The sequence below is a fragment of the Aquarana catesbeiana genome, linkage group LG07, assembly GCF_042186555.1.
Source record: "Aquarana catesbeiana isolate 2022-GZ linkage group LG07, ASM4218655v1, whole genome shotgun sequence".
Taxonomy (NCBI): Eukaryota; Metazoa; Chordata; class Amphibia; order Anura; family Ranidae; genus Aquarana; species Aquarana catesbeiana.
The window spans coordinates 109,504,348-109,528,050 of record NC_133330.1 but is presented as its reverse complement, the minus strand read 5'-3'; the positions used below and the strand labels follow the sequence as shown (position 1 = coordinate 109,528,050).

Below are 23,703 nucleotides of genomic sequence, written 5' to 3'. Positions count from 1 at the left end.
TTGCCACCCGTTGGGACTTTCCCAATTGTGAAGGGGCTATAGATGGGAAACATGTCCACATCGTGCCACCACCCCATTCGGGGTCATACTATTTTAATTATAAGGGGTTCCACAGTATTGTTTTAATGGCGGTGGTGTCGGCACACTATGAATTTTTATATGTGGACGTGGGGAAGAATGGCCGGATGTCGGATGGAGGAGTATTTGCCCAGACGGAGTTCTGCCAGCGTCACCAGAGTGGTGGCCTGGGATTGCCACCTGATGCGGACATCAATCATGTCCTTCATTTCCTGCTGCATACGATCCAGCCGATTATGCATTTCATCGATCTCCCCATTCCAGGCCATTATTTGACAAATTAGCCGTTGGGCACTGTCTGAGGTGAAATAGTCACTTCTTGTACCTAAAGTGGAATGAAACAAAAAAATGTGTTTAGAAATATGCACACATACATAGTTTACCTTACCATAAAGCTGGTGTCTCAGACACTGACCTGGTGGGGTGCCCATGTCGCATAATTCCTGAACATCCTCGGGGGTGGCGCTGTTGCTTGACTCAAGCACAACCAGATCACCTAAAATAGAGTAGAAAAATTATATAAAAGAAAAGGCAGCCATGCATAGATTACCGTAAGCTGGTGTGTCAGACACTCACCTGGTGGGGTGCCCATGTCGCCCACCTCTCCTTCCTCCACATCCTCAGTGGGGCTTGGGCTGATTTCCCAAGTATGTTCTTTTGCTGGGGGGGACTGGGTTCCTCTTGTTGGCTGAGTGATTTTTCCCCTATGTGAAGCAAAAAATTAATATACTTAGCACACAGATATTTTAGTACATACTAATCTTCAAACATTTGTAGTGAAGTGGTGTACAAATTGTCTGTTTGTGTAGAGTTCCTAGTAGACTTCAAGATTTTAATTTCTAAAGACATATCAAGATGGATAGATATCTCGATATCTAGATATCAATATCAAAATATATCCAAAAATCTTTGGATCTCTCTCTCTCTATATATATCTATAACTAAATATAAATCTTCAATCTCAAACAAAATCTAAAAATAGATATTAATTTAATTAAAAAAAAAGAAAAAAATTCTATATCTATCTATATACATACACACATTATATATACACACACAGAGAGAGAGAGAGAGAGAGAGAGAGAGAGAGAGAGAGAGAGAGAGAGAGAGAGAGAGAGGTATATATTATATATAGATATGTAACGATGTTTATTAAAAGATCGTTTCAAACGATGCAAACAATCGTAGAGGAATGAAAAGCACATGGAGCGGTATATGAGGTAATCAACACAAGATGAAAACACAGGTACTTACTTTTTTGCAGCACTTTCCGGATCCGTCTGAACTGATCCGGCTCCCTGAGTTTCAGGTCAGACCATCTTTTTCTAAGTTGATCCCTGGAGCGCTGTACCCCAAAAGAAGCCTGTAAAGTGTCCACCACCTTCGCCATTATTTTGGCCTTGCGCAAATTTGGCCGGGCGTACGGCCCATACTTCCCATCATAGTCCTTTTTTTGAAGAATGGCCACCATCTCCACCATCTCTTCAAAACTCATATTGGAGGCCTTAAATCTAGGCCTCACAGATCTTGTTGACGTTCCAGCCTCCGGGCTTTTTTCGCTACCTGAGGTAGTTAACATGTCGTGTGTCTCCGCCATTATTCACCCCACTACGCGCCGTAACTAAAAATGGGCGGAGAACATGAGTTAAAATCGAACGTCAGGGGCGGGCGACGCAGGCGGAGTTTCACACATGCGTAGTGTATAAAGAGGGGCCTTGCGCACGTGTCGTACGTACGTTCTGTGCGTAGAATTAAGGGGCGGAGAACACGAGTTAAAATCGAACGTCAGGGGCGGGCGACGCAGGCGGAGTTTCACACATGTGTAGTGTATAAAGAGGGGCCTTGTGCACGTGTCGTACGTACGTTCTGTGCGTAGGTGATAGTGGACCGGGACGCTACTAAACGAAGGTAATTTAAAATGTATACTTTTGGTCAAGACTTTGTAGCAAGCGGCCTATATGGCTTGACAGATTGATGAGGCCTACATAGGGATAAGATGATGAGGGTTTAGCAGAAACCCAATAAAAGTGTTTTTTGTCTTGTGACTTTATCTTTTATACAGACATTATGAATCCCCTATTTAAGGATCCAGAGTTCCTTACTGCTTTTATTTCTAAATATAGAGAGATGAGGAATTTGTGGGAGGTGAAACACCCACAGTATTATGCAAAGCATGTGAGGAAGTCAACGCTGGAGAGACTTCTGGCCTTTGTCCAGGCGACCATCCCGGAAGCAACAATGGAGACATTGCTCAAGAAAATTGGGGTCTTGAGGAACATGTATAAGAGGTAACATAAGAAGATCCAGGAATCAATGAGATCAGGAGCATCAGCAGATGATGTTTATGTACCCAGGCTGTGGTACTACAATCAACTCAGAATCCATCAACGCAAAATTCTGAAATTCATACTGGGCTCGATTCGCCCCCGAATCAATAAACGGATTATGTATGCCCGGAGGATCAATGGGGGTCTTTCGTTCCCCGATCTTGGGGCATACTATATGGCGGCGGGCATTGCTCCATTAACCCGTCTCCATGACACTTATCAAATGCCGTTGTGGGCTACTATTGATTTGGTGGAATCACACCCTACACCCATATCTTCTGTACCCTGGCTCCCACCTTCGAAACGCCCTCATGGGTTCGGGCCATGTATGGCTCACTCTCTGCGCCTATGGGATTCGGTTAAGTACTCAGCAGGCCTATTATCTCCCCACTTAACTCTATTACGTCTTGCTCGATGCCCGCTGTCCCCCCCCCCTAGCTGTGATAACCCTAAACAATTCTCGTGGTGGGCGGATAATGGATTCACAGATGTCCATTCTCTGTTCACCCCAGTGAGGATAATTACCTTTGAAATGCTTAGATCTTCTCACGATATACCCCTACGTTACCAAACATTTCCTTCAGCAACTTATACGGGCTCATCCCACCCCATCACCTTGACTCCCTTTGAAAAGACTTGTAGGGCAACCCCTCACTCCCCGGGGGTCATATCTCTACTTTACTCTTCCATTATCTCTAATAGGAAACCCCCAGTGAGATCATATCACCTTCAATGGGAGGAAATCTTGGCAAAAAATTGGACTCGGGGGACTGGCAGATTATGACAATATCTCTTACAAAAATCTCGAGAAATGTTCTGATCCAAGAAAATGCATACAAGGTCTACTACAGATGGTACTACACGCCTGCTAGGCTAGCTCGTTTTATCCCCTCTTATCCTCCTTACTGTTTCCAGGGTTGCTTGCTGGAGGGCACTATGACTCACATATGGTGGACGTGTCCCAAGGTTTGTAGACTGTGGGTCAGGGTTTACACCCTTTTGCGCAACATGTTCCACTCTAACCTAAAGAGATCCATATGAAGCCCTTCTATGCAAACCAATCCTGGAACTTCTTCGCCCAGAACGTCAGTTGGTCCTGCACCTTTTCAATGCAACTAAGTTGACCATTGCGCGGTCCTGGAAAACCCCTATACTCAGTTTTGAGGCAGTGAAGAATCGAATGAAAGATATAATGACGAATGAGAAATCAACGTCTCTGGCTTCTGATACGCACAGTAAATTTCTTAGAGTTTGGCAACCATGGATATCATACAAACAAACCTCCAGGTTTGATAACCTGCTTTTGTCAATCTAATGGCCCCTGGATGCACCCCCCCCCCCCCTTGTAAACTGGACTCCTTCCTCTTTTCTGCCTTTTCTCTTTGTTTACTTTCTCTTTTTCTCTTTTGATTCCCCCCTATCTCTTTCTATCAACTTACTCTTTACCATTTCTTTTGTCTTTTAATGTAATCTCCTTTGTGATTTCTTTCACTAAGGAGTTAATTCACTTATGATGGTTTTCATGATATGAATCAACCAAAGGAAAGGAGAGAAGGGAGAAGGAGAAAAGGGAAAAAAAAAAACTAATAAGAATTTAGCCTAAAAAATGTTTTCCTTTTTTTTATTATTGATCACTTATAAACGTCTTACGGTTGATATAAGAGTGGATGCACCCTTTTATGTTGTTTCTTCTTCCTTTGTTATTTACTTTGAATATGCACCCAATGAACAACAAAACACTTTTAAGATATAGATTACATTTTTGTTATGATATACTGTAAATGCTCTTTGTTTTTACATATAAAAAATTTTTATTTTCTATATTTTTGTACTGACGAATAATTTACCACTAATCAACATCCCTCGGCAGGGATTCTCCCTTCATATTCTGTACGATGATACCATCCTATTGTTGTATAAGTCTGTTGTACTCATTTTTTCTATCAACAAAAACCTTTGTAAAAGAAAAAATCCCCATAGACGACGCTTTAAAATGTTTTACATGTTTTAAGTTACAGAGGAGGTCTAGGGCTAGAATTATTGCTCTTGCTCTACCATTCGCGGCGACACCTTACATGAGGTTTGAACACCGTTTTCATATGTGGGCAGGACTTAGGTATGCGTTCGCTTCTGCGTGCGAGCACACGGGGACAGAGGCACTTTAAATTTCTTTTTTTTTTGTTAATTTTTAACTTTTCTTTTTTTAGTTTGACGCTTTTTAAAAAAAAAAAAAAAAAAGTTTTTTCATCACTTTTATTCCTTTTACAAGGAATGTAAACATCCCTTGTAATAGGCATATGGCATGATCGGTCCTCTTTACAGTGAGATATGGGGTCAATAGGACCCCACATCTCACCTCTAGGCTGGGACAGCTGAAATTAAAAAATAATTTAAAAAGACCATCTCGGCTTCCCAGCCGAGGCGTCATCGTTTGTTTGAATGCAGAGGCTAGGCGTGACATCATAACATCGTGCCCAGCCTCCGAACGATCATAGACTCCGGGGACCATCTGGTCCACTGTAAATCTCTATGGTAAACATCCCGGACCTGCGGATCCAATCGTTTCCTGACTCACTGATGGCAGCGGTGAGTCGGTAGAAGCACCGGGAGGGGACGTCCCCTCTCACCGCTCGTAAGAACGATCAAGCAGCTGACAAGCTGCTATGATCATTCATATGGTGTAGGGAATCGCGTCTGAAAAAGATATCTGAATGATGTCTGTAGCTGCAGGCATCATTCGGATATACCCGCACAAAGTCAAGGACATCATATGACAACTGGAGGTTAGGAAGTGGTTAAATGGGATTCGACTTTTTTTCTTTAGAAATGTTATTTTTGCTGTAGCAGGTTTTATGCATGCTGCAGTTATGCCACTTTACAGGCACATTAAGGGGACTCCCCCAGTCACTATATTTAAAGGAATTGTTCATTTTTATTGTTGCACTTTAACCCTTTCATGACTAAGCCTATTTTTGAAATTTGGTGTTTACAAGTTAAAATCCGTATTTTTTGCTAGAAAATTACTTAGAACACCCAAACATTATATATATATTTTTTAGCAGAGAATCTAGAGAATAAAATGGAGATTGTTGCAATAGTTTATATCACACGGTATTTGTGCAGTGGTGTTTTAAACGCAAATTTTTGGAAAAGGGACACTTTCATGAATTTTAAAAAATCCAAACAGTAAAGTTACCCCAATTTTTTTTTTATAATGTGAAAGATGATGTTACGCCGAGTAAATAGATACCAAACATGTCACCCTTTATAATTGCACGCACTCGTGGAATGGCGACAAACTATGGTACCTATAAATTTCCATAGGCGATGCTTTAAATTTTTTTTTACGGTTACCAGGTTAGAGTTACAGAGGAGGTCTAGGGCTAGAATTATTGCTCTCGCTCTGACGATCGCAGCGATACCTCACATGTGTGATTTGAACACCGTTTACATATGCGGGCGCGACTTCCGTATGCGTTTTCTTCGTTGCGCGAGCTCGCGGGGACGGGGGGCGCTTTAAAAAAATTTTTTTTTTTTACTTTTATTGCTGTCACAAGGAATGTAAACATCCCTTGTGACAGTAATAGGTGGTGACAGGTACTCTTTATGGAGAGATCGGGGGTCTAAAAGACCCCCGATCCCTCCTTTGCACTTCAAAGTATTTAGATCGCCGAAAACGGCGATTCTGAATACTGTATTTTTTTTTTTAATTCGGCGCCATTGGCAGCCGAGTAAACGGGAAGTGACGTCATGATGTCGCTTCCGCGTTTACAACGAGAAGGCTGGAACGAAGCTGCCCACGGCTTCGTTCCAGCCCGCCCCCAGCCGCCGAAGGCACACGATTGGACACCGGGCCTCCCGCTGTGAACGGTACCGGGATGATGCCTGCAGCTGTGGGCATCATCCCGGTATAACCCCGGAAAGCCGAGTACGCATATCTGCCTACGGTCGGCGGGAAGGGGTTAAGCATAATTAAAATCACTGCTGCTAAAAAAAAAAAAAAAAAAAATTTTTTTTTTTTTTTTTTTTTTTTTAAAACATAGTGTTGATACATGTCCCCAAGGCAGTACCCAGACCCCCATACCCCTTTTATGGCCAATTACTTGCATATAAGCATTCAAAATGGGCACTTTTAATTTTTCCTGTTTCACTCCTATAGACTTTAATGGGTTAGAACATTTCCCCTATTGCGGAGTTCTGTTGTGAACCGAACAGGTGGGTGTTCAGCCCCATCCCTAACATATATAAGGGTTATATATTCATAACAAATTAGAAGCAGAAACCTATATGGAGATAACATGGGGTCTACCACAGCTAAGAGGAGAGCATAGAATGATGAACAGTGTTGGCAGACAGGGAGCGTGTTCTTTATCGAGCTATACTGCTGCAGTGAAGGTTCAAAACATATAAATCTATTTAGATGCCTTCTTGGAATTCAGTTTTAACCACTTGCCGCCCGCCATATAGCAGAATGACGGCGGCAAAGTGGTTTCAATATCCTGACTGGACATCATATGACGTCTGCAGGATATTGGGGCGCGCATCGCGGCGATCGTTGTTGCGAGGTGTCAGTCTGACACCTCGCAGCACCGATCTAGGTAAAGAGTCTCTGACGGAGACTCTTTACCACGTGATCAGCCGTGTCCAATAAAGTGCTGATCACGATGTAAATTGGAAGAGCCGGTGATCGGCTTTTCTTCACTCGCGTCTGACAGACGCGAGTAGAGGAGAGCCGATCGGCTGCTCTCCTGACAGGGGGGGGGGGGGGGGTCTGTGTTGATTTTTTTATCAGCACAGCCCCCCCTCAGATCCTGCCCAGGACCACCAGGGAAGACTGCCACACTGGACCACCAGGTATGCCCCCTAGACCCCCAGGGAAATACTAACCAGTGCAAAGGCAGCTGCCAATCAGTGCCCACTCCAATGCCTACCACTGCCAGTGCCACCAGGGATGCCCATCAGTGCTGCGTATCAGTGCCCATCAGTGCCACGTATCCATGCCCATCAGTGCCCAGCAGTGCCACCTATCAGTGCCCAGCAGTGCCACCCATAAGAACCCATCTTTGCAGCCTTTCAGTTCCCAGTGTCGCCAATCAGTGCCCACCAGTGCCACCCATGAGTGCCCATCAGTGCTGCCCATCAGTGCCGCCCATCGGTGCCACCCATTGGTGCCACCTCATTGGTGCCGCCGTATCAGTGCCTGTCAGTGCCCATCAGTGAAAGAGAAAATTTACAGAAACAAAAAGCAAAACGTATTTTTTTCAAAATTTTCGGTCTTTTTTTATTTGTTTAGCAAAAAATAAAAACCACAGAGGTGATCAAATACCACCAAAAGAAAGCTCTATTTGTGGGAACAAAATGATAAAAATTTAGTTTGGGTACAGTGTAGCATGACTGCACAATTGTCAAAGCTGAAAATTGGTCTGGGCAGGAAGGTGTCTAAGTGACCTATATTGAAGTGGTTAAAATGTCATCATATACAATAAAACGTATGCTTTTTTTTTTTTTTTTTTTTAAAAAACAGTGCTCACCGTTAAGGCCAGCATCACCTCATGAAAGTTCTTGTTTCCCACAATTCTCTTCCTGAGTGCCCTGATGGCATCTTTAGGTCTGTGGAAGGAAAATTAAATGTGATACACTAATCAGAAATGTACGCAAGGGAAAATGCATGCATTACCCTCAATGTTTTCACAATACTCACCCATCTTCAGTTTCATTAATAATATCGCATATCTCCATATTTAATGCCCAGTCTTCTGAACGCAGTAACCCATCTGTGGCTTTTTCTGGAAGACAAAAAAAAATATACACTATTAACAAGTACTTTGTATTCTTCGCAAATATTACATACTATTCTTGAAAGCCCATCTCTGGGTAAAGCACTACCTCCTCCCAACAATTCATCTGATAGATGAGCATAACCAACAAAGGCATTCTAACTCCACCAGTCATTGCCAATGACACTTCTGGGATGTCACTATACCTAACTTAGCATAGCAATGGCCCTTTAAAGTGGGAATTTTTCTATTTGCCCATAGTTCCTTAATGAGAAGGTAACTAAATGGTCTTTTGCAGGATATAAACAATGACATTTTACTTTAAAAAGACACAAGGAGACGATTCTCCACACAGCGAATAAAAAAAACTGCTCTCTCAGCTTTCATAGATCCGAATACCAGCTATTTACAGATTTAGCCACGTGTACCATCTGAATACAGAGAGAAATTATCTGTTTCCAAATTTTGAAAAAAAAAAGAAAAATCTTCCCTTTAGAGCCCTGGTGCCCAACCTGTGGCCTAGGGGTGCGGTGCGCAAGGCCCTTTGGCTGTTTGTAGGGGCCCTGAGGGCTGCATATAGACACTAATCTGCGTTTCCTTATTACCTTGTTAAAGCCGTGATCTCTAGCAGTCTTATGTAATGTGTCTCCAGTCCAGGTCTCCGACAATCACCTGCAGCATGTACATAGTCTGACCATTTCTTTTAACATGTCCGATGTCTCTGACCATCTTTTGTATCAGGTGAACAGTCTCCAACTACCTTTTTGTATCATTGTCTCTGACCAATGTCATGCATTATGCCCAACTCTTGTATCATTTCCATGGTTTCTGACCATCACTTGCAAAAAAATCCCCAAAAAATCTGTTGTAAAATTAACCTATAAAAACGTATCCAGCTGCCATTTCAAAAAGTGTTTGCCTTAAATACACTTGTGCTCTATATAAAAATGGTGGGAGTCAAATCAAAAACAAAATTTTTATACAAAACATGCCAAATGTGTATTGCTACTCAAACAAGTACAAATAGTGCTACTCGTAAATAGACAATTCAAAAACTCATATTCCATAAGTGCCCAAGTGCCATGTAAAAAAATCACTTTAATCTTTCTATGAATTGTGCACTCCACAAAATTTAAACTGTGCTCACTCACTGGAAGCACTGTGACCATCATGCCACACTGCCAAGGAAAATCCTCTGCTCCCCGAGAAAAAAAAAAAAAAAAAAAAGGCATTCTTTTGCAGGGATGTTCCAAGCCTCCTCCAAGTTTAGAGACATAAGAGCCAGAGAGGGATACTTTAAATACACAATATAATCATTAGGTAAAAGCTCAAGAAGATGCAAAGTAACTTTAAGAGCCGGTTCACACTAGAAGCGGCACGACTTGCAGGTCACCTCACCGAGGCGACCTGCACACGACTGCCGCAGCGACTTGCAAGACGACTTCTGTATAGAAGTCTATGCAAGTCGCCCCCAAAGTAGTACAGGAACCTTTCTTCTAAGTCGGAGCGACTTGCGTCGCTCCGATTAGAACGGTTCCATTGTACAGAATGGGAGGCGACTTGTCAGGCGGCTAGGTCGCCTGACAAGTCGCCCCCGTGTGAACCGGCCCTTACTCACATAAAATTTCCCTTTTGCAGCACTGTAGGAAAAACCGCCACAATGTTTTCCCTGGATACGTCGCTCCACTCTGCCTGGAGCCAGAGAGTGCATTCACTGGGTGTCTGACGTCAGCGCAGCCAACCAAAGTCCTTCTCATGCTCACAGTTTCTGGCAATCTCTTGTATCATACCTTTAGTTTTTAACCATATCCTGTTGTGTGTCTATTGTCTCAGACTGAATTACTACCGAATTTGACATGTGACCCTTTTGGGAGGTCAAGGACTTAAGACCCCCTTGTCAAGAAAGTTGACAACCACTATTAAGAGGCCAAGCCTACCTTTAAGGCCATATTACGTTATTTAGGGTGTAACATGGTGCCAAGCAGACTATTCCTAACCACAAAGGCCCTGCCCATCTGACAGTGTGTAGAGGTTCTCCTCCCCCAAAGCAGCTGTCATTTTAAAATATACACCCGCACAGCCACATCATTTATTGACAGAGATCTGTGGCAGAATGAACTACAAGTTCCATCTGCCACCATGGCAGATGGACTTGTAGTGCTCAAAAAAATACGAGTGCAGTGATCCATTATTCGTGAACAGAAATGGAGGAAGAGTTGTGCAATGCTTTACAGGCTCATTAAAAAAAAAAAAAAAAAAAAAGTGGTTGCGATATCCTGACCGGACGTCATATGACGTTGCCAGGATATCAAGCCGCTGCATGCCCCTGGGGGGCACATCGCGATCATTGTTGCAGTGTGTCAGTCTGACACACCGCAAATCCAATCTAGAGTCTGACGGAGACTCTTTACGATGAGATCAGCCGTGTCCAATCACAATTGGCTCTCCTCTACCCACGTCTGACAGACGCAAGTGAGGAAAAGCCGATCAACGGCTCTTCCTGTTTACACTGATCAGCCGTGTCCAATCACGGCTGATCACAGTGTAAACAGGAAGAGCTGTTGATCGGCTTATCCTCACTCGCATCTGTTAGACGTGAGTAGAGGAGAGCTGATCGGCTGCTCCTCTGACGGGGGGGGTCTGTGCTGATTATTAGCGCAGCCCCCCCCCCGAGGAATGCCACCGGGACCACCAGGGATGCCCACCACTAGTCACCACCAGGTATGCCAATCAGTGCCCACAATGGATGCCAGTGATGCCCATCAGTACCATCCATTAGTGTACATCAGTGCCACCTATCAGTGCAAATCCATGCCACCTATCAGTGCCCATCCGTGCCACCTATCAGCGTGTATCAGTGCTGCATATCAGTGCCGCCTATCAGTGCCCCATATTAGTGCCACCTTATCAGTGCCCATCAGTGCTGCCTTATCGGTGCCCGTCAGTGCAGCCCCATTAGTGTCCATCGGTGAAGGAGAAAACATACTTATTTACAAAGTTTTGTAACAGAAACTTAAAAAAAAAAAAAAAAACTTTTCAAAATTTTCGGCCTTTTTTTTATTTGTTTAGCAGAAAATAAAAATCCCAGAGGTGATCAAATACCACCAAAAGAAAGCACTATTTGTGGGAACAAAATGATAAAAATTTAGTTTGGGTACAGTGTAGCATGACCGCGCAATTGTCATTCAAAGTGCAACAGGGCTGAAAGCTGAAAATTGGTCTAGGTAGGAAGGTGTATACGTGCCCTGTATTGAAGAGGTTAAAAATAAGTGCATTCATTATTAGCCATCAAACCTATTTATATACAACAGCAGAGCCTACTCATGATTTCTTGGATTGACAAATTTGAATGCACCAAATGTTAAAACGAGAGTCATCAAAAATAAGAGGATTCACAATGGTCGTTTTGCAACATAATGATCTCTGAGGCGGATTTGCTGTGAGATCACTTTTAATCGGCAGCGAGAGAGGGGGCCCCCCCTCCCGCCGCGCTCTGGTACCCTCCGCCACTTACCGGAGCCGTCGGCAGCGGCGGAGGCAATCGGATGTTGCGCCTTGTGTGACATGGAGACGAGTGAGGGGAAGATGGCCCCCACCCGTCTCCATATCATTGCAGGGCAGAAGCGACGTCAAAACGTCACTTCTGCCCATAGCTCTTAAAGGGCCATTTTTTTTAAGACAATTTTTTTTTTTTTTCATTATTGCATTTTAGTGTAAATATGAGATCTGAGGTCTTTTTGACCCTAGATCTCATGTTTAAGAGGTCCTGTCATGCTTTTTTTTCTATTACAAGGGATGTTTACATTACTTGTAATAGGAATAAAAGTGACAATTTCTTTTTTTTTAAAGAACAGTGTAAAAATAAAAAATACAAAAAAGGTAACATAAATAAGGAAAAAAAAAAATTTTTTTAAAAACGCGCCTCGTCCTGACTAAGGATGAGCCGAACACCCCCCGGTTCGGTTCGCACCAGAACTTGCGAACAGACCAAAACTTCTCAAGAACTTTAGAACCCCATTGAAGTCTATGGGACTCGAACGTTCGAAATCAAAAGTGCTCATTTTAAAGGCTAATATGCATGGTATTGTCCTAAAAAGTGTTTGGGGACCCGCGTCCTGCCCCAGGGGACATGTATCAAACGCAAAAAAAAGTTTTAAAAACGGCCGTTTTTTCGGGAGCAGTGATTTTAATAATGCTTAAAGTCAAACAATAAAAGTGTAATATTCCTTTAAATTTCGTACCTGGGGGGTGTCTATAGCATGCCTGTAAAGGGGTGCATGTTTCCCATGCTTAGAACAGTCTGACAGCAAAATGACATTTTAAAGGAAAAAAAGTCATTTAAACCTACTTGCGGCTATTAATGAATTGCCAGTCCCGAGTCTCCTGACAATACACATAAAAGTTCATTGATAAAAACGGCATGGGAATTCCCCACTGGGGAACCATGAACCAAAATTTTAAAAAAAGGACGTAGGGGGTCCCCCCTCAAAATTCATACCAGACCCTTCAGGTCTGGTATGGATTTTAAGGGGAACCCCGCGCCAAAATTAAAAAAAAAAAAAAAAAATTCGCGTGGGGTTCCCCCAAAAATCCATACCAGACCCTTATCTGAGCACGCAACCTGGCAGGCCGCAGGAAAAGAGGGGGGACGAGAGCGCGCCCCCCCATCCTGAACCGTACCAGGCCACATGCCCTCAACATTGGGAGGGTGCTTTGGGGTCCCCCCTAAAGCACCTTGTCCCCATGTTGATGAGGACAAGGGCCTCATCCCCACAACCCTGGCCGGTGGTTGTGGGGGTCTGCGGGCGGGGGGCTTATCGGAATCTGGAAGCCCCCTTTAACAAGGGTACCCCCCAGATCCCGGCCCTCCCCCCTGTGTGAAATGGTAAGGGGGTACAAAAGTACCCCTACCATTTCACAAAAAAACTGTCAAAAATGTTAAAAATGACGAGACAGTTTTTGACAATTCCTTTATTTCTTCTATCTTCTTTCTACTAACTTCTTTCTTCCTTCATGCTTCGGTTTCTTCCTCCATCTTCTTCCTCTTCTGGTTCTTCTGGTTGTTATGGTTCTTCTGGTGTTCTCGTCCAGCATCTTCCTCCGCGGCGCCTCCTTGTCTTCATCTTCTTTTCTTGCCGCTACGCATCGACGATTGGATGGAAGGCTCCCGCTGTGTGACGCTTCTCTTCTGACGGTTCTTATATAACGGAGGACGGGGCCTCCCGGTGACCCCGCCCCCCTCTGATGCACGGGGACTTCCCTGTGACGTCAGAGGGGGGCGGACGTGGGGGACCTCCCTAATTTTCTAAAAAAGCTCCAACTCCATCTAGTGGATTTACCTACATGGTCACAAATATACTATGGTAACCCAGCAGGGTACAGCAGGGGATAGTTTGATAGCTGAGTAGAGTCAGAAGGGGGGTGGTAGAGGGGGGACGGGGGTAGATTGAGTTTGAAAGGGAGAAGGTACTAGATTCCCAGCAGGCGGGTTTTTTTTTTTTTTAGTTATATATGCACCAAAAGCTTCAAGTATTTTTCTTTATGCGGATATTGTAATCTGCATACCACATTGAGCAATTGGTCTGTGTAAAGTTGCTGATAAATCGCATGGCTTTAACCACTTCAGCCCCGGACCATTATGCTGCCTAAGGACCAGAGGACTTTTTCCAATTTGGCACTGCGTCCCTCTAACTGCTAATTGCGCGGTCATGCAATGCTGTACCCAAACGAAATTTGCGTCCTTTTCTTCCCAAAAATAGAGCTTTCTTTTGATGGTATTTGATCACCTCTGCCGTTTTTATTTTTTGCGCTATAAACGGAAAAAGATCGAAAATTTTGAAAAAAAATATTTTCTACTGTTTGTTATAAAAAAAAATCCAATAAACTCAATTTTAGTCATACATTTAGGCCAAAATGTATTCGGCCACATGTCTTTGGTAAAAAAAAAAAAAAAAAAAAAAAAAAAGGTCAATAAGCGTATATTTATTGGTTTGCGCAAAAGTTATAGCGTCTACAAACTAGGGTACATTTTCTGGAATTTACACAGCTTTTAGTTTATGACTGCCTATGTCATTTCTTGAAGTGCTAAAATGGCAGTGCAGTACAACCCCCCCCCCCCAAATGACCCCATTTTGGAAAGTAGACACCCCAAGGAAATTGCTGAAAGGCATGTTGAACCCATTGAATATTTTTTTTTTGTCCCAAGTGATTGAATAATGACAAAAAAAAAAAAAAAATATTTACAAAAAGTTGTCACTAAATGATATATTGCTCACACAGGCCATGGGCCTATGTGGAATTGCACCCCAAAATACATTCAGCTGCTTCTCCTGAGTATGGGGATACCACAAGGTGGCACAACCCCCCCCCCCCCCAAATGTCCCCATTTTGGAACGTAGACACCCCAAGCTATTTGCTGAGAGGCATGGTGAGTATTTTGCAGCTCTCATTTGTTTTTGAAAATGAAGAAAGACATGAAAAAACATTTTTTTTTCTTTTTTTAAAACTTTGTGACAAAAAGTGAGGTCTGCAAAATACTCTCTATACCTCCCAGCAAATAGCTTGGGGTGTCTACTTTCCAAAATGGGGTCATTTGGGGGGGGGGGGGGGTTGTGCCACCTGGGCATTCCATGGCCTCCGAAACTGTGAAAGGCAGTGAAGAGTGAAATAAAAAATTTACGCCCTTAGAAAGCCTGAAGGCGGTGCTTGGTTTTCGGGGTCCCGTACGCGGCTAGGCTCCCAAAAAGTCTCACACATGTCTTATTCCCGTACTCAGAAGCAACAGAATGTATTTTGGGGTGCAATTTCACATATTCCCATGGCATGTTTGAGCAATATATCATTTAGTGACAACTTTGTGCAAAAAAAAAAATTTGTCTCTTTCCCGCAACTTGTGTCACAATATAAAATATTCCATGGACTCGACATGACTCTCAGCAAATAGCTTGGTGTGTCTACTTTCCAAAATGGGGTCATTTGGGGGGGGTTTGAACTGTCCTGGCATTTTATGCACAACATTTAGAAGCTTATGTCACACATCACCCACTCTTCTAACCACTTGAAGACAAAGCCCTGACACTTTTTGTTTACATGAAAAAATAATTTTTTTTTGCAAGAAAATTACTTTGAACCCCCAAACATTATATATTTTTTTAAAGCAAATGCCCTACAGATTAAAATGGTGGGTGTTTCATTTTTTTTTTTCACACAGTATTTGCGCAGCGATTTTTCAAACGCATTTTTTGGGGAAAAAACACACTTTAAATTTTAATGCACTAAAACACACTATATTGCCCAAATATTTGATGAGATAAAAAAGATGATCTTAGGCCGAGTACATGGATACCAAACATGACATGCTTTAAAATTGCGCACAAACGTGCAGTGGCGACAAACTAAATACATTTTTAAAAGCCTTTACAGGTTACCACTTTAGATTTACAGAGGAGGTCTACTACTAAAATTACTGCCCTCGATCTGACGTTCGCGGTGACACCTCACATGCATGGTGCAATTGCTGCTTACATTTGACGCCATACTGACGCTTGCGTTCGCCTTTGCGTGAGAGCAGGTGGGGGGACAGGGGTGCGTTTTTTTTTTTTGTTTTTTTTCTATTATTTTTTTGTTTATCTTATTTTTAAACTGTTCCTTTCATTTTTTTTTTTTTAGTCATTTTTATTGTTATCTCAGGGAATGTAAATACCCCCTATGATAGCAATAGGTAGTGACAGGTACTCTTTTTTGAAAAAATTGGGGTCTATTAGACCCTAGATCTCTCCTCTGCCCTCAAAGCATCTGACCACACCAAGATCGGTGTGATAAAATACTTTCCCAATGGCGCCGTTTACATCCGGCAAAATCTAAGTCATGAAATGCTCGTAGCTTCCGGTTTCTTAGGCCATAGAGATGTTTGGAGCCGCTCTGGTCTCTGATCAGCTCTATGGTCAGCTGGCTGAATCACCGGCTGCATTCTCAGGTTCCCTGTTGAGACAGGAGAGCCAGAGAAAAACACGGAAGACGGTGGGGGGTGGGGGGGGGGGGGGCATTCCCTCCCACTGCTTGTAAAAGCAGTCTAGAGGCTAATTAGCCGCTAGGATTGCTTTTACATGAAAGCCGACCGCTGGCTGAAAAGAATGATACCGAGATGATACCTAAACCTGCAGGCATCATTCTGGTATAACCACTCAAAGTCGTGAATGGCGTACCTGAAGACAAAAAAATGGTTAACAATAAAACACAGTAAACTGTAAAATATAAAAAATTGCATACCTGAAAAGCAAACATGATAAAACATAATAACAATAAAACAGTGCAGAATAAAATACAGTAAAAAAAGAGCAGAACAATAGAGAGAGAATAGAGAGAGAGAGAACAATAAAACGACACCTATCCTATTTTTTTTTTTATTTTATATATTTTTTTTTTTTACACTTTTTTTTGTAAATAACTTTTATAACTGTAACCGGTTCCAGGTTCGGGTCTCTCAAAATGCGATGGCATCTTGGGAGACCCTGTGAAAGTGTGCCTAGTCTGTGCAATGCTGTACCCTATGCTAAATACTCAACTAGTGAATGGTAGCGTTCAAAACATTCACCAATGCAAAGACCAGGATTGTCAGGACAGGAGGGACAATAATAGCAGGTGTCACGCCTATATCCAGGCTTGCTACAGACACATCTTTTTTTTTGGGGGGGGGGGTCGTTGGGTAGGGGTACTCGGGAGGACATAAAGAAAATGCCTCTCATGCAGCCGACTGCATTTGGTTGGGGATGTGAATGGGGGAATTACGGGTGCTGCAGAAGTGGAGGGTTCCCAATTAGGATTGGCGAATGCAGCAGGAAGGGCATGATGGGCACGACGGGCCTGTTTGTCTTCTTCTTGGTGGCAGCGGGACACTACTTGTGCTTGCCACCTCACCAGCTTGAACTGCACTTATGGGACTCGCCACGTCACCAAGTGTTACTGCAGTGCTGGTTTGACTACGACCGGGGTGTACTAGGCTGCTGGTGCTTGCCAGTTCACCAAAACGCTACCAAAAAAACTGTTAGCGATCGCAGGGATCAGGCCTGACTCTGCGAACACTGCAGTTATGCGTTTAATGTTTTGTAAGTGACAGTGATCGATCGATACTGCACTTGGGTGGGCTGGGCTGGGCAGAGGGGCAAAACGCAGGTGCTAGCAGGTATCTGGGCTGATCCCGCTAACACTGCATTTTTGGGAACCCTAAACTGCTGGGGACGCTAGTATAGATCTGATCGGATCAGATATTGATCCGTTCAGATACTATATCACTAAGGGAGGCGTATGCTGTGTGCGTGGGTGTTAGCGGTGCTGGCGCTAATCTGACGCTGCCTGGGGCGACGCATATCACCACCGGGCAATCAGGGGGCTAAACCTTTATTCGGTAATAAACGGCGGGTGCCCTGACACTATAAAGAATAAACAAACTAATCAGCGTCACCCGTAACGGTTATACGGTGATCAGTGGTGAAAGGGTTAACTAGGGGGCAATCAAGGGGTTAAAACATTAGATAATATATGGGGGTCCCTTTCGCTATAAAACGCTGACGGCGAACCTAAATATTTACGTCCCTAACTAGCATCACCAGTGACACTAATACAGCAATCAGAAAAATGATCGCTTAGTGACACTGGCGACGGGGGGTGATCAAGGGGTTAAAACTTTATTAGGGGGGGTTAGGGGGGTACCCTAGACCTAAAGGGGGCTAACCCTAACACACTAACTGTCACAAACTGACACCGTGCAGTAATAAAAAAAAAAAAAAAAAACTGCTTGGTGTCAGTGTGACGGGTGACACAGTGTGACACAGTGTGACACGTGTGTGTGTGTGTGTGTGTGTGTTTGGTGCACTCACATTACAGTTTCTCTCCTCGGCGCCGAAACGGAAACTGCCGAGCCGAGGAGAGGCGACATCGCTTCCTCCGCTTCTGTTTACATTACAGAAGCCGAGGAAGTCTGTCATTGGCCAGGAGCGATCGCGAGGGGGGAGCCACGAATGAGTGGCCTCCCCCTCACCTTTAATCGCCCCTGACCTGAATCCGACCGCTGCTGGCACCAGGGGGGGTCCGATCGGACCCCCCACCCGCAGGCAGGCAAGGACGTACATGTAAGCCCTTTTGCCTGCCCGTGCCGCTCTGCCGACGTACATTGTCGTGTGGCGGTCGTCAAGTGGTTAAGTAGGTTGCATTATGATTAGTAGGGGATGGGGGGATTCACATGGGCATTTCCTTATCTAGATAAGCATTGTGTCTGATTATGTCTGATCTTAATTAGATTAGATAGTGTGATTATAGGGGGGAATGACGGGTGGGGTGGAGGTGTTTTTTTTGTTTTTTGTTTTTTTTTCCAATTAATAGCAATTAGGAAAAAGTAAAATTTATTACGAGGTTAATATTTGTTTTTTAAATTTCTGGGTGTATCGGGTTTTGGGATATCACATGGGTGGCAAGTGACTTTTTAGAGGTTGGTTGGGCGAGATTGTTTTTTTTTGTCACTACATTTTGCATTGTATATGGGTTCAATATGCATTGATGTTATAGGTCTCACACTATAATGCCCCGTACACACGGTCGGACTTTGTTCGGATATTCCGACAACAAAATCCTAGGATTTTTTCCAATGGATGTTGGCTCAAACTTGTCTTGCATACACACGGTCACACAAAGTTGTCGGAAAATCCGATCATTCTGAATGCGGTGACGTAAAACACGTACGTTGGGACTATAAACGGGGCAGTGGCCAATAGCTTTCATCTCTTTATTTATTCTGAGCATGCGTGGCACTTTGTCCGTCGGATTTGTGTACACACGATCGGAATTTCCGACAACGGATTTTGCTGTCGAAAAATTTTATATCCTGCGCTCAAACTCTGTGTGTCGGAAAATCCGATGGAAAATGTGTGATGGAGCCTACACACGGTCGGAATATCCGACAACAAGGTCCTATCACACATTTTCCGTCGGAAAATCCGACCGTGTGTACGGGGCATTAGTGTGCAATGTTAGCATTTTTAGAACATATGGGCATTCATTTATCCAGAAGTGCATTGAGTCTGATTATGTCTGATCTTAATTGATTGCATAGTAGGATTATTGGGGGGGGGGTTTGTGTTTGGTATAGGTCATTATAGATTGCAATGTATATTGGGTCAATGTGCATTAGATGTTATGGTTTCACATCACTAGGGAGCATTTTTATTCTTTTTAATAATGTGTGGGCATTCACTTACTTAGTTGTGCAATAAGGATGACGTTGCCTGATCTCAATTAGTTTGGATATTGGGATCAAGGGTGAGGGGGGGGGGGGGGGTCGACGGTTTATTTTGTTGTAGATATTATACTTTGTATTGTCTATGTTGTGCTTTAGTTGTTGCATGTATATTGGAAAGAAAATATCATTATTGGAAAAAACTATGGAATACCACACAAATGATATAATTTTAATAGTGAATGAGATATCACCATATATATTGTCTAAAGCTTTTGACAACACTAAATGAAGAAGGTATTATATTTTGGGGAATAGAGTTAAATGTCTTATAACGTTGGGATATTAAGTTTGCAATATTGATGGTTGTATATTATTTATAACCAGAATAAATTATAGGGGGGGAGGGAGGGAATAATCTCCCCCCCCCCCTTTTTTTTTTTTTTTTTTTTTTTTGTTGAATTGCTGGGAACAAAAAGAAAATATTACAATATCATGTCTGTTTAGGAAACGTCTTTTCTAGGGTAAACCCTTTTATCTCCCCTAGGAAACTTACTATGTAAGACTGATTCTAAAAGAAATGAATAGGTAGTGAGAGTACAAGTGTGTGTGGCTTGTGCGATTGTTGATGGGGGGTGGGTACAAAAAAAAAATTTTTTTTTTTTTCTTCATCATTCTCCCCTTTTTTTTTTTATCTCCTCCTTATGTCGGGGACAATAAAACTTTGCTCATACAATGTTAGAGGCTAAAACTCTGCAATAAAAAGATCACAAATCCTATACTGTCTGCATAAACAAAAAGGTAGATATTGCCTTATTCAAGGAGACACATTTTCGAACAGACCATATACCTAATTTACAAAATAGATTTTATACAACTTGGTACCATGATTCTTTTTCATATTGAAAGTCTAGGGGAGTCTCAATAGCAATACATAAATTAATTCCTCACCAGGTAGTAGAAACATGGAGAAATAAAGACGGTAGAGCACTTTTGGTAAAACTTGTTATACTGGGTAAGAAATACACTCTTATTAGTGTCTATCTTCCTAACCATGAACAAATAAAAACAGCAATACACCTGTTAACAGAACTTATGGGGAGGGTGGAAGGGATAACAATAGTAGGGGGTGACTTTAATTTTGTTTTCGATCAGGATATGGACACTACTACATCCCTGAGAGTGCAGAATGGTAGGGATAAAAAGAAATTTAGGGATATGTTGAGAAAGTATCAGTTGGTCAATATATGGCGGGTTTTTCACCCAATGGAGTGGGAATATACATTTTATTCAAAAGTTCATGATACCTATCATAGATTAAATTATTTTCTGACTAATCAGCTAGCCACTACTGCAGCCTCCTCCTCGAATATAGGCAGCGTGATCTGGTCAGATCATAGGCCTATATTTTTGGTGGTAGCAGATTCCAATAGGAATAGGAACAGATGTTTTTGGAAGTTAAATGATAACCTTCTGTTTGATGAGCCCTGTGTAAATGAGATTAACCCCTTCCCGCCGACCGTACGCAGATATGCCTACTCGGTTTTCCGGGGTTATACCGGGATGATGCCCGCAGCTGCAGGCATCATCCCGGTACCGTTGTTTACAGCGGGCGATCAGCTATCCGAGTATAACAACCGATGCGGCTAAAAGCCGCTCGGTTGTTATACCGGAGGAGCGGGAGGGGCATCCCCCCCCCTCCCGCCGCTGTTACCGGGCCTCCCTTGCGATCGGGAGGCCCGGTGTCCAATCGGGTACCTTCGGCGGCTGGGGGTGGGCTGGAACGAAGCTGTGGGCGGCTTCGTTCCAGCCTTCTCGTAAACGCGGAAGCGACGTCATGACATCGCTTCCCGTTTACTCGGCTGCCAATGGCGCCAAACTTAAAAAAGTACACAGTATTCAGAATCGCCGTTTTCGGCGATCTGAATACTTTGAAGTGTAAAGGAGGGATGGGGGGTCTTTTAGACCCCCCATCCCTCCATAAATAGTACCTGTCACCACCTATTACTGTCACAAGGGATGTTTACTTTCCTTGTGACAGCAATAAAAGTAAAAGTAAAAAAATAAATAAAAAAAAAAAAAAAAAAATTTTTAAAGTGCCCCTGTCCCCGCGAGCTCACGCAGCGAAGAAAACGCATACGGAAGTCGCGCCCGCATATGTAAACGGTGTTCAAATCACACATGTGAGGTATCGCCGCGATCGTCAGAGTGAGAGCAATAATTCTAGCCCTAGACCTCCTCTGTAACTCAAACCTGGTAACCGTAAAAAAATTTTAAAGCGTCGCCTATGGAAATTCATAGGTACCGTAGTTTGTCGCCATTCCACGAGTGCGTGCAATTATAAAGGGTGACATGTTTGGCATCTATTTACTTGGCGTAACATCATCTTTCACATTATACAAAAAAATTGGGGTAACTTTACTGTTTGGATTTTTTAAAATTCATGAAAGTGTCCCTTTTCCAAAAATTTGCGTTTAAAACACCGCTGCACAAATACCGTGTGATAAAAAATATTGCAACAATCGCCATTTTATTCTCTAGATTCTCTGCTAAAAAAATATATATAATGTTTGGGAACTCTAAGTAATTTTCTAGCAAAAAATACGGATTTTAACTTGTAAACACCAAATTTCAAAAATAGGCTTAGTCATGAAAGGGTTAAAGAAGCTATAATAAACTTTGTAAAAGATCATATAGGGGATACCACCTCTGTACCTACGCAATGGGAGGCCTTGAAATGTGTGGTACGGGGTTTATTCATAAAACATGGATCTAGATTAAAAAAAAAGCTAAAAAGAGAACAGAACAGATGAACTGCTAAAGGAAATTTCTAGACTACAATTATTACATAAGGGAACACCATCACTGGGAAAATGTGAGGAATTAATTGAAAAAAAGAACAGAGCTGCGAACCTTGTTAAATGAACAATCATTGCGGGCTAGGGATAGAAACCGGTCTCTGTATTTTCAACAGGGTAATAAACCAGGTAAATTGTTAGCTAGAGCTCTACACCAATGGGCAAATACATCTATTATAAAGATCAAATCAGAAACTGGTGACGTAGCGTATGACCCGAGGGGGATCCTAAAGGCTTTTCATACCAGATTATACATTATTCCAAATCAACTAGCAGAGCAGGACCCGGAAAAATTCCAGCAGAGAGTATGCCAATATATAAAAGATACGGCCTTACCAACTTTATCGGTAACAGAAGTAGAACTAGAACAGAAGTTCTCTTAATTGGAAATACAGAATAGAATAGATACACTGGTACCGGGCAAAAGCCCGGGACCTGACGGTTTTACCCCGCGATTCTATAAAACCTTTAAAGATCTACTAGTCCCCATTCTGAAGCGGACATATAATTCTGTTTCTGCAGGGCAGCCCTTTGTTTCACAAGGTATGCAGGCTTATATCTCACTAATACCCAAACCTGAAAAGGACCACACTTTGTGTGGTAATTATCGACCTATTTCATTGATAAATGTTGATCTGAGAATATATTCTAAAATAATTGCAAATAGAATTACCCCGATTATACCAAATTATATACACCTGGATCAGGTGGGATTCATAAATGGACGAGAGGCAAGAGATAATACCTTAAAAACCCTGACATTGGTGGAATACGTTCAGAGACACACCATCCCATCCTGTCTTATGGGAATAGATGCCGAGAAGGCGTTTGATAGGGTGCGATGGTGCTTTCTACGGGAAACTTTAAAACAGTGGGGGTTGGGGTCAGTGCTTTTAGAAAAAATAATGGCGCTGTATCATAATCCAACTGCGAGAATACGAACAAATGGTGAGGTATCTGATACAATTACCATAGCGAATGGTACCCGACAGGGATGTCCATTGTCCCCTTTATTATACGTATTAGTTATGGAACATCTAGCAACAGCTATTCGGAATAATAGAGATATCTCAGGTATGGAGATAGGGGATAATGAATATAAAATGTCAGTTTATGCTGACGATTATTATATATTACCAACCCTTTGGTTACTCTACCAAATGTAATTAGGGAATTTAAGAGACTTTTGGGGAGGTGAGCAATTTCAAAGTGAATTTTGATAAATCAGAAGCACTTAATATCACCCTACCAAATATTACAGTGGATTTACTTAAAAAGAACTTTTCGTTCAAATGGCAAAAAAACGCACTTAAATATCTTGGCGTATACATCCCTCTGGATATTCGTAAGATCCAGGAATATAATCATCTCCCACTAGTGAAAAAAAATTATAAAATTACTACAACAGTATAATAGAGGAATATTTTCTTGGTTGG

At 42.6% G+C, this 23,703-nt stretch overlaps 1 protein-coding gene across 3 annotated transcripts in view; it reads right to left on the bottom strand.

The window, feature by feature from the left end:
* TOM1 (target of myb1 membrane trafficking protein) overlaps positions 1 to 23,703 on the bottom strand; it is a 532,535-nt gene that overhangs the window by 421,550 nt on the left and 87,282 nt on the right. For all 3 annotated transcript variants that reach the window (XM_073592626.1, XM_073592625.1, XM_073592627.1), the window contains exons 2-3: positions 8,107 to 8,191; positions 7,937 to 8,015 (exon numbers count right to left, since the gene is read on the bottom strand). In XM_073592626.1, the coding sequence (XP_073448727.1) occupies positions 7,937 to 8,015; positions 8,107 to 8,191 (164 nt within the window). The remainder of the gene's footprint in view (positions 1 to 7,936; positions 8,016 to 8,106; positions 8,192 to 23,703) is intronic.